This window comes from Pleurodeles waltl, chromosome 5 (assembly GCF_031143425.1).
Source record: "Pleurodeles waltl isolate 20211129_DDA chromosome 5, aPleWal1.hap1.20221129, whole genome shotgun sequence".
Classification (NCBI taxonomy): Eukaryota; Metazoa; Chordata; class Amphibia; order Caudata; family Salamandridae; genus Pleurodeles; species Pleurodeles waltl.
The window spans coordinates 116,140,617-116,152,696 of NC_090444.1; the positions used below are offsets into that span (position 1 = coordinate 116,140,617).

The following is a 12,080-nucleotide window of genomic DNA, read 5'->3' on the forward strand; positions in this document are numbered from 1 at the left end:
CCAGATCAAACATAGAGCAATAATCCAATGTCTAAAGCACAAAGAGGTGGATGTGGCCCTCCTGCAGGAGACTCGCCTCTTCACCAGTGATATCCGACAATTATGATCTGAAAGGTCCCCCTCTCAGTTTCAAGCTTGTAACCAGACTACAACAAAGGGGGTGACCATCCCCCCCACATAAAGGCTTTGAATTTAGTATGGGATCTAACACCTCAGACACAACAAGGGGGGGGCAGGGGGTATCAGCAGAAATCTAGGAAATACTGCAGTAGTAATAATTTCAATCTATGCTGCTAGTGAGGACAGAGAGAGATTCTGCTAAGATCTTTTCCCAAGATAGCCCATTTCCTGGATGGAAACATAACTGGTTGTGATGTCAATACTGCCTTACAGCCACAAATAGACAGATCCCCACCAAGCTATCCGTGAAGCCCTGCCATCTCTCAACCAAGGTATCAACGACTTAAACAGCATAGATATCTGGAGATGCCAAAACACAGTGGACAGATTACACATTATATTCCAATGTACACCAATCCTACTTACAAACAGATATTTTCCTTATCTCAGAAACTTGACATTAAATAATTTGGATTCTAATTTGGGGGTCAAGACATTGTCTGACCATGCCCCTATTTGGCTACAGATAGAACCCTTCCTAGACACAACCCCACTCATGACCTTGGTTAGTAAATGCAATAGCTGTGCAAGAGCCTGCATTAAGAGATAATATCCAGGAAGTCATAGAGTGGTATTTTGCAGAAAAGGATAACGAAGAAACAGATTAGGCCACTCTGTGGGAAGAGGAAAATGCAGTGATTCAGGGAAGAACTAATGTCTCATGTGGCTATACCTGAATGCTTAGCCAAATGGAAAAAATGAGTTTGAGAAACAGCTCCAACAAGCTGAATCCCCCCACAAACAGGATGGCTCTCTGTGCACACTTCTGGAGCTGCATGCAATTGGGGGCAAATTGGAACAGCTTTGCATGATGGTATATATTAAACAAACCACTTATGAAAAAGGAGACAAGGCAGATATGAGTTTGACATATAAAATATGGCAGGACAAAATGAAAAACCACATAAAAGAAATAATCGATGAAGTGGGCAATTCTCACACAACCACCCCAGAGATCTAGATATATTTATTTATGAGACTATGTACCTCCTTTTTCAGAGGGCAGTCGCTATATCCAACTAGACAACCTTATGATTATTTCACCCCTGATCTACAGGCTGATCTAGTAACAATGGAGGAGGAACTCATTATAAAAGAAGCTCCACCACAATTCAAATTAATGGGGGGGGGGGGGTCCAACACGTCTCTCGCAATTCCAATATCCGGGGCATCAGGGTGAGATACACTTAGAACAAACTGGTGCTGTTGGCCAACAACTTGTTATGCTTTATCAGTAACCATGAATCACCCCAAAGAGTCCTGAAAAGTGAACTAGACCAATATGCAGATGCCTTGTACAAAATTAATCACTTTAAGTCACGGGCCTGGGATGAAAAACCCCACAAATTACTAATTTAAGCTGTCTTCACATGGACTAAAGTTTCCATTAGATATTCTGTGTATCCACCTCCCTTCAAGAAAGATGGCCATTTATGAAAATAATTTTCTTCCCCTGCTTCATGCATTATACAAAGGCACGTACCACTAGGGAAGGACAGAAACCTCTTGGTTGGGGAGCATCACAAGCTTACAAATGCACTTCATACCCTGTCTTCTTTATGTGACCCAGACACTATGGCGGTCATTCTGACCTTGGCGGACGGCGGAGGCCGTCCGCCAAGGTACCGCCGTCAGAACACCGCACCGCGGTCAAAAGACCGCAGCGGTGATTCTGAGATTTGCCCTGGGCTGGCGGGCAGCCGCCAAAAGACCGCCCGCCAGCCCAGGGCAAATCAACCTTCCCACTAGGATGCCGGCTCAGAATTGAGCCGGCGGAGTGGGAAGGTGCGACGGGTGCAGTTGCACCCGTCGCGTATTTCAGTGTCTGCTAGGCAGACACTGAAATACTTTGTGGGGCCCTCTTACGGGGGCCCCTGCCGTGCCCATGCCATTGGCATGGGCACGGCAGGGGCCCCCAGGGGCCCCGCGGCACCCCCTACCGCCATCCTGTTCCTGGCGGGAGAACCGCCATGAACAGGATGGCGGTAGGGGGTGTCAGAATCCCCATGGCGGCGGAGCGCGCTCCGCCGCCATGAAGGATTCTGACGGGCAGCGGTAAGTCGGCGGTACACCGCCGGCTTTCCGCTTCTGGCCGCGGCTGTACCGCCGCGGTCAGAATGCCCGGCGGAGCACCGCCGGCCTGTTGGCGGTGCTACCGCCAACCTCCGCCATGGCGGAAATTACCGCCAGGGTCAGAATGACCCCCTATGTCTTACATTCCCCAAACCCACCACACTCCAGATACAGAAGAAAATGTTAAATTGAGTTTGGAAAGAGACAGCACCCAGAGTTTCAGGAATTGTGCTAAGTCGTGGTACTGTGGAAGGGAGCCTGGGATTCCTGGACATAAACGTCTGCATCCAAGCGGCATAAATCCGATCGGATCTAGATTAGGAGGCATAACTCAAAGTACAAGCCTTGGGTTCAAGCAGAACAGGACTTGTCTAAGGTTCCTTTACTACACTTGTCATGGCTTCCTCCTAGGATTAGGCCCAAAGTCCACACTCCACCACAAATTACACTAAACCTCCTAGGCTGTTTGAAATAAACAACAAGAATAAAAAGGTGCAACTTCATAATCATTCCCAATGACCTATAATGTAGACTTCCGCGAGGCTTGAACAAGCTGGGGATTCGCAGCTGGATCCAGGCTCGGCTGACGCTCTTAGGTGACTTCTTCAAAAACAGAAGCATCTGTCAAGGGAGGCAATTAGGGAAAACTAGGCCTGACTCGGAGACGAATATCGTCTCTTCCAAGTATTTCATTAGGTTAGCAAATGAGGCATTCAGGAATCAGCTGGAGTCACTGTTCCCAACAGAATAAAACGCAAGGTATTAAATGGCTGTATCAAGACATACAGGAACTTAAGATTACAAACCAAACACAAATTGAACTGGGAGAGAGATTTGGAGACAGAGAGCCCTGGGGACACTTTGCCAGTAATCTGGAAAAGAGCTGCCAAATGATCTACATGCACACAGCATAAAGAAAAAAAAACATGAAATTTCAACTAGGCGCTATCTCGCCCCCAAAAGACTGAAGATAATGTTCGGGGTTCAGACACTGGAAAAGGTGTGGCGAGAGAGGCGCTTTGCCACATATGTGGTCATCTTGAGTTTAAGTTCAGACATAAGGGCTAAAAAAAAATTCTTACATCAGGTTTTTAACGGGAATCTGACTGCAGCTTCAGCTATTGTTTGGAGACCCAGGTGTAAATAATATATACCTCTTGACAACTCTGATGGCGAGATTAATATCACAATTTACTGCCTGTGGAATCAACTGACAGCTCCCCCAATGAATGCGTGATGGGAAAGGCGTGGTCCATTTATGCAAAGGAAAGGGTTTCCGCGACTAGACATGACAGGCTGCACAAATCTGAAAGATTAGGGCTCCTGTTTGTCACCTACATGAAAATAACTTACACATCAGTGGAAGGCCCTGCTGTAATATCCGAGGTACTCTGCTGTTCCCACTTAAGTGCAATGTCTCCCACACAACATAGTGATGATAATGCTCCCAAGCCCGAGGGGAGGGGGACAATATGGTCACGTGGTGCGTCCAGTCTAAATTCATGTCCGTAGAGGTTGTTCCATTCTGCCACGAGGCCTATTCAGCAATACCGTCCACTGTATCATTTATATTTGAACTGTTTCAAGAGTAATTAACAATATCTGTGCTTTTCAAAATGTAAGTCAAGTATTTTTTGTATACAAAAAGAGACATGATTTTCCAAGATCCAGTAAAACGCACGGGCTGGTGAAAAATACAGAAAATCAGGGAACTAATAAAAATAAAAAATAAAATAAAAACATAATAGCAGTGAGTTGGTCAATAACACCCGTTACTTAGACGCAAGAGACCGTTGTCTCCGTGTCGTGGGCTTCATCTGTGAAGGGGGGTTTTATTAAAGGGACCACCTAGTGCAACTCGGAGAGAAGAAAGGCCAGCAAAGATTTAAAGGTGTTTTTTCCAACAGGACAGAACAGCACACCACGTTCCCAAGTGATTGCCCCAGATTCAGCCTCAATGAACTGGAATCAGGAACTCACACCAATCGACGTGAACCAAGATTTAAATAAAAAAAATACACAAGTTGGAGGCAACACACATACTATGCATTAAATATGCAATGCCTCTCCCAACAATCCCCGCTAAGAGGCGTTCTGGGAGGCTGCTTTTTAGATGACGCCTACGTGGGTTTTGAGATGTATTGTGACATCATTCGCCGACGGTCCCTTTAAAAATGCTAACAAAAACACAAGTGAAAATATATCAAAGGACTGAGCTGAGTTGAGTCTTTAAAAACAGGAGCATTTCTTGGTCACATAAGAGCCACCAGGTGGCAGCGCGTGCTGCTTGCTGGAAATGCCGCAGAGGCGAAGGGAAGAAACCCTCTTTGAGGACATTACCCACCACACGGATTTAATCCGTTGAACTTTGATGCACCTTTTGAAGTTCTGAAAAGCGCTCACATACAGTAAACCAGGCCTCCTCTCGGCCAACATCTGATCCCGTCTGACTGGTTACATCTTTCTGAACTTTTGAAAGGGCGGAGTACTTGAAGAACTAAAGAATAACAGGAGACGCTAATCCCCTAAAAATAGACTGCTGCCACATTCGCGCGCTCGGTGTCCTCGGAGGACCCCGAGACCGCTAAAGGTACGAGTTATGTCTGCAAAGGCACCCGTTAAAGTTACTGCAGCTGATGGTAGCGTCCTATGCGGCCTGGCGTGCAGCGCCTCTCATGGCTGCTCCATAAAATGAAATGAAAAAGCCACAATGGACAGCGTGACAACGTGCACACTTCAAAGCGCCCCTTCCTCCTCGTGCCAAGCACATAAGCACACTGGGTTAGGTAAACACATAATTAACGAGAATTAGGCCATTCGTGAGGATTATTTGCCTTAATTCCAGCAGATTACAGACTTCAAGGAATGTAAAGCCAATAAACTGGGTTCATCTTTCTTGCTAGTTAAATAATGCATCACAATGCATTTGAATAATCAATTCGTTAAAATACGCAGCCCAATTGACCACATTAATCATTGCTTTCACCAAGTAGCATTTATCCCTGAAAAATAAACTGCAGTCTCCAAGCAGCCTCACTTCTGAACAGTGCACAAAGCAGCTGCAAAGCCCTTGTGCAGGGGTTCCAGCTAGAAGGTGTGGGCGCGAGGCCAGTCTTAAGGGGAGCCCGGCTTGGCTCCCCGGCACCTGGTCACAGGCACCAACACCGGGACTGCAGCTTACAGGAACGAAAACCTCCTTCCCAGTGCACACAAGTGAACAATGCATTCATTCCGAGTTAGTTAAAACTAAGAACTCTTATCTTTTGCCAGCGATGCAATATATAAACTATGATACATTTCCACCAAGTGGAAGCTTCTACACGAGTAAATGATGCACAGTGGATAGGTAACCTTTTCCATTTGCATGGGTAAAATGAGGCATTAATACATACTGGCTAGATAACCTTTATATTTGCATGGGTAAAATGGGGCATGAATACCTACTGGCTAGATAACATTTATATTTCATGGGTAAAATGAGGCACAAATGCATATTGAATAGGTAAACTTTCGTATTTGCATGTGTAAATGATGCACAAATGCATACTGGATAGGTAACCTTTATATCTGCATGGGTAAAATGAAGCACAAATGTATATTGGATGGGTAAATTTTTTCATCTGCATGGGTAAAATGATTCACAAATACATACTGGATAGGTAACCTCTAAATCTGCATGGGTAAAATGATGCACAACGGATAGGTAGCCTTTTTCATTTGCATGGGTAAATGATGCACAACGGATAGGTAGCCTTTTTCATTTGCATGGGTAAATGATGCACAGATACATATCGGATATGGGTGAAATATTTTCCCCATTGAAAAAAGCCATCCCCTTCAGTCCCATTAACGTGGTGGCGTGCACTCTGGTTTACCACTCTGGAAAGGCACTCTTGCCTTTCGCCCAAGTACATTTACAAATGTTTCTAGTGCGGTAAGTTTCATACCAGAAGTAGGTGAATTCTCAAACTAATGAGTTTGTGCGTGATAACCCACCTTAATTGTACAACGTACAGACCCAGAAACTCAACAATCTTACTCCCAGCCCTCTGCTTGCTAACGTGGCAATCCTGCCACACACTACGATTTTCAGCATTCATGAGCGCGTCTTACAAGCGTAATATTCCAATCATAATTCTATGAAACAAGAGGTAGAATGCTTGTTTGGAAATTGATTTTTGGGCACTAAAGCAACCACTAAAGCAAGAGACCAGTGTCAGAGATGAGAATATTAATGTTATTGTTCACATGAGATGAGAAGCGACACCCCCAGTTACTACAATATCTAGGAACAGAAGATTGCACTGTCCCATCCATGGACTCCAAGAGCTCACAGTGTTACATTCTACATTTGGGATCCTTACCAGTACCAGCTCTCCCAATTCTTCTCTCTTCGCACAGAGCAGTTCTATTCATTTTGCTCCACATCGCTTCTTGGAGATCGCTTTACTTTGTCGTCAACTGGCCCAACCACTGCTTTACTCTAAGCCCCATACAGCCTTGAAAACTCATCCGTGGCGAAACACAAGCCGGCTGCGTGCTGATGACTTTTTAGATCACTACTTATGCAATACACAATTTTTTTCTTCTAAAAAAGACAAATTCAACAAACTGATTTCTACCACTGCTAACTGCTACCCCATTTGCATCAGACATACAGGAGACCTTCTATATAGCTTAAAGATTTTGTAATAAAAGAAGACTGGATACTGGAGCTAGGTATTGGATGGAGCAGATCTCAGCGTACGCCATGCCAGTGGAGGAACGCTTCTTGGTCTATTCCTTCTTCATTCTACGGAGTCCTTCGGAAGGCGCTTGGAGAGACATGGACTGTTTGATAATTTGGGTTATTCTCTTGACAAGGCCCCTGCAGCACACACCAGATACCCTCGCAGGCTGCCAGTTTCTGGGCCACATCACTGACAAACTCTGGTGTGTTTAAGTTTTGACACCCAAGGTACCACAGTGCACCATCCAACTCCACACCAGTTTTGTTCTACATCGAGACACTGCATGCATGTTGTCAGTGATTATTCCAAGGCTTTGTTTTGACCTATTGTAAGTATAAAAGATAAAGATTACATACTCTTCCTGTTTACTCATGGGTCCCCGGTTGATGGATGCCATATTACTGTCCATCCACGGTAACTGCTCTCCCATCCCAGACTGTCCGAAGTGGTGATCCGTGAGACCAAGCTCCAGCTCCGGTAGACCTAAGGCGTAAACAAAAGCACAATGCTGGGCAACCACGTGGACAGAGAACAGCATGACTTAACTAACCATGGGATTACTTCTCTTGTCTAGATCAGTAGAATGCAATAACATGAAACATAACAGACTGTGAGTCTTTGAGGCTCAGTTGGACATGACTTTGCTAAGGAAGGTGTACAAATAACAGTCCAATGAAGAATTATGTTAACTCTAACATTACAAACTATAAAACATTTACAAATGGTATAAGAACATGCAAAGCTGCAGGAACTCCTACGACACGGGTCTTCAAACTGGGGGGCAGGCCCCTTAGGGGGGTGTCTCAAGTGATCCCAAGGGGAGTTCCAGGCTCTGGGCAAAAGAAGCACTATGCAAGTAAATGTGCTTTGTTGTAAGCAGAAAACAATTTATTCCATTTTTAAAAAGGTAACATAACTTAAATGTAATGTTTGAATAAGTCTAGACATGTTTAAACATTGTCATCTTAATAGAATAATTGTGAACAATTCTGAGAGGGGCCCGATGATTTTAATTTTTTCACTGGGGGGGCACGGCATTAAAAAGTTTGAAAATCACTGACCTACGGTAATGCCATTTTATCTACAGCCATGGGTTTGGTTTATGGAGAGGGCCCTGGACAGAGGTGATCTCTTTTTCCACTCCTCTTTGAATTATCAATAAAACCACCTTCACAAAAATTAAGTCAGGAGAATATGAGTGTGCCTCTTCACAGACGATATTTTGCTCAGTTTGAACCAGGATGAGTTCATTAGGAAGGCAATAGAGGTCCTATGGCTTTATGGCTAAATATCACGGTTTAGGTTGACTCTTGAGAAAAGTGAGCTCATGAGAGCAGAACTGGATTTTGAAATTAGAGGGACAACTGGACGTGGGCGAAAGGAGGGATTGATATTTGGGTCTTACCATTAACCAGCCACTTAAAAACCTATACAAGGACAACTTCCTGAATCTTTTCAGACACATCTAAAGCGATCTCTAGAGAAGACATCCATTGTTAATCTCATGTCTCGGGAGATTCTCGGGCGAGAAAGATGAACATCCTACCAAGACTTCTTTATTCGTTTCATATCTTCCTGGTGGCAGTTCATAAATAAGGGAAGTCAGATGTACAATCATTGTATTGAAAACGAAAAACTCCAGATGAATCAAAAACTATTAAACACACTCGGGGAGCAAGTTGGGCAAGATCTCCTGGATATTTGTATGTATTATGCAGCGGCCCAGCCTCACGCACTGTTTGAATGGTCCTTGAGGGCAGGGAAAAACATTGGCCACATATGGACCTTGATGAACAGGTCATCCTGGGACATATTATGGGTCCCCCAGCAGCACCAGCCTAAACTAGGGTACACATCGGATACAATAAAGGTTATTACTGGAACTTAGGACCAGGTCTTAAAATATGCAATAATTACGACTATCCCGTCACCATTCAGCCAGACACAGAATATTTCTGACTTCGGTGAAGCCTTGGAGGAGGATTCCTATGTGAAATGGCAGCTAAGAAATCAGCAGCTATTGCGAGATCTTTTCAAAGATGGCAAAATAAGAACCTTTATTGACTGTAAAAGCAGAGTTTTTTTTAGACATCACAAGAGTTTATATTATCTCCAATTGTGTCACTAGAAATTTGATTTGGTCAACAAAGCAGCTGGCCTGAGGGACATTAAACCATTTGAAAAGCTGCTTTCTCATACATGGCCCGAAGGGACTACACATCAAACTATACATACAGTACTACTGTGTTTTACAATTCCATCATGGTGTTGACATTTATGATTGATTGGGATAAGCAGGGCAGCGGAGGAAAGAAAATCTGCTTGCACAATAGTATGTTCCATGGCACTTATGGAATGGGAACGCCCCATGCATGCTGTACAGTTGTGCTCCCCTGCACTAAGTGCCCAACTGCGACTATCTGGTATCCTGGTTTTTGTTTGTGACCCAAGCTTCACACTAGTCTAGTGTGTGCAGAGGACTGGCCTTAACCCCCGACACGAGTGAAAGCCTGGACCTGTCTTGTGACTAGGTAGGGTACACCAAGTGTGCTCTCATTTGTCTAACAGTGGACTACCATCCCTATCATGGGCGAGGCACGTAAAGTGGCTGCGGCTACGTCTTTGTGAATCATGACCTTTTCATCTATGTCAGTGGAGTGGAGGTCTACTGGCCCGTTCATGTATAGTCATACCTGTAGGCGCTAACCCACACTCCAGAGCTAACATCCCCATGTATGTTATTCATATGTGTGCATGTGGCCTGAATGGTATGTGCATTGTGTGCATGAGTGAGCCAAATAATGGAGGCATGCTGACTCCATTTTGGAAGTCCCCTAAGGAAGGGCTGGAGAAGGGATTCCTCTAGAAACTCGATTAGGCCCCATTATTGCGAGGGGATGCTGAATAAACTCCCTGAGCACTGCCATTTGTGAGATTCTGGGAATACAGGGTGGGACTGGGGTCTCTGTTCTTCAGAGTGTAAAGAGCCTTTAAGTGATATCAGCCTTTCTTTCACTCACCTCATCACTGTTCAGTGATAGTACTAAGAAGAAGCAAAACCCAGGGGAGAGGGGAACCAGGACCCAAAGCACAGTAAACCAAGAGCCAGTAAAGTAACTGTTTCTGTGGCCTGTTGTATTAAGAAATCTCACACTTATCTCTGCCTCTGTTGTGGGTACTTCAGGCTGGAGACAACCCTACCGTGAGAAGTATCACAACATAAATGCTGCCTAAAGAACAACCTAAAGAGGACACATGAAAAAAGAACTGACCCAAACAGGTTCTTAAAGTGCAGACAGAGAATTCACATTTGGTCGGCTTAGACTGTATAGAAGTGGGAGCCTTTGACCCACTTGTTTTTCCAATTACAAATTGTCTTTGAAGGAAGGGAGTGCTCTGTAGAGTACTTGTGAGACTGCCGAGCAACCAGAGCTGGTGTCTGCCTGATAGCCAGCTTCCCAGAGGTGAAGGAATATCACATGGAGCCTTGTCTTGCTAGAAGGACCTGATAATCAGACGTGAAGCACCCTGAAGACAACTTGCTGCTGAAAGAGGAAAGGAGTGCCCCAACCCTGCAGGGGTGTGATCTTAAGTGTTAGTCAGGTTTTAATCTGTACGTATTTTGCTCAACCTCCAAAGAAAAAGACTGTTTCAAAGTAGTTCACTTACCCTTTTTGAAGTCTGTGCTCTTCAAAAATGACACTCCTTTTGAACAATGATAGAGGAGCAAATGTCTCCTGCCTTTGACCTCCTTGCGCTTTGGCAAGGAACTGAGCAGAGTAAGAAGATCGTAGCATAAATCGCTTTCGCTTGAGAATAATTCCCACTCACAAATGGCTGGCAGGGTCTATTACTCAATCATTAAACTCACTAATGGGGTCGGTCACACTATTACAAATCAGTAAGGCACAAGCTAATCCTGTGAGCATTTAAAAGCATTGAAAGTTCCATCAATCCCTCAGCTTCATAGAAAAGCAACTGAAGGGGTACATTATTTTCTAATTAAAGAAAGCTGGGCTTTCTGCTGGACACACTATATTTAGAGGCCCAAATCTGGTTCTGTCGAACAAGTATTGCTACTGATGCAACATAGTTCTAAAGATTACCAAATTGCAATGCTACAGAAGTAGATAAATGTAATAGGAGAGCACTGGAAAATTTTAGGTACAAGAATGCTGACAACCACTACCCCACTATTGTACTTCGACTGGAAACCACTGTCATAGTAGCACACAAAATTGCAATTATTGCTACTCTATCAGTGCATGTGTATGTTAAAATTACTTTACTGTTAGGTACAGAAAAAAATCTTAGCTTAAGTTAAAGAAAACCCCAGAAAGACAGTGAAAAAACAAAGGTTGAAAGTGATGTTATAGTTAAGTGCTGAAATGAGAGGAGAAAGAAAATATGACTATCCTGTAAGCATTTGTTTGTAGCATGTAGTGCTGCTGATTCACATATTCTGCATACTCCTGCCATTCAGTGTTGGGCTTGGATGTTTACAAGTTGTTTTTCTTAAGAGTTGTCTTTTGAGTTGCGAGGTAGTGACTCCTACCTTAGCTAGTAATGCACATGGGCACCGACTACATGTTATGATTGTTTTTCGCACAGCGGGTGTGAGCAGCCTGGAGTGGTGAGTCAACAGTGTGGTGCATGTGTATTGCAAAACTAGTAAAGAGAGAAGATAAGTGATCAGAGCCATATGTTTCCAGGGAGGAGGGTGGGCGCATGTGAATTTACAGCACGCCACACAGCAAGCAGATGCTTACAAGGTAACCAACATTTTCCATTCGTAGCGTGTTGTTGTTGTAGATACAAATGCCCTGCCTTACAAGCAGTGACTAGTGGGTGGACGATGCAGATGCTGAAATAAGGTCCTTAAGTTAGTAGCGGCCACTGCCGGGCATTTTGCGTAGACTCCTGGGGCACTGGTCACGCCGAATGGTAATAGTTTGAAACAGTAATGGCAGCTGCTTACCACAAAGCACAAGACGCATCAGCAGGCAGGATGGATGGGAATATAGAAGCGGCAGCAGCGGGATGAAATCCTTTAAGGTTACTATGTGGAAGTGCTCAGAGAGGATGCATAGTTGAGAG

General features: G+C 44.3%; 1 protein-coding gene across 4 annotated transcripts in view; it reads right to left on the minus strand.

The window, feature by feature from the left end:
* The window catches only part of NCOA1 (nuclear receptor coactivator 1), a 722,334-nt gene that overhangs the window by 65,616 nt on the left and 644,638 nt on the right, over nucleotides 1-12,080 (minus strand). For all 4 annotated transcript variants that reach the window (XM_069233763.1, XM_069233765.1, XM_069233764.1 and 1 more), the window contains one exon: nucleotides 7,340-7,466. In XM_069233763.1, coding sequence (XP_069089864.1) covers nucleotides 7,340-7,466 — 127 coding nt within the window. The remainder of the gene's footprint in view (nucleotides 1-7,339; nucleotides 7,467-12,080) is intronic.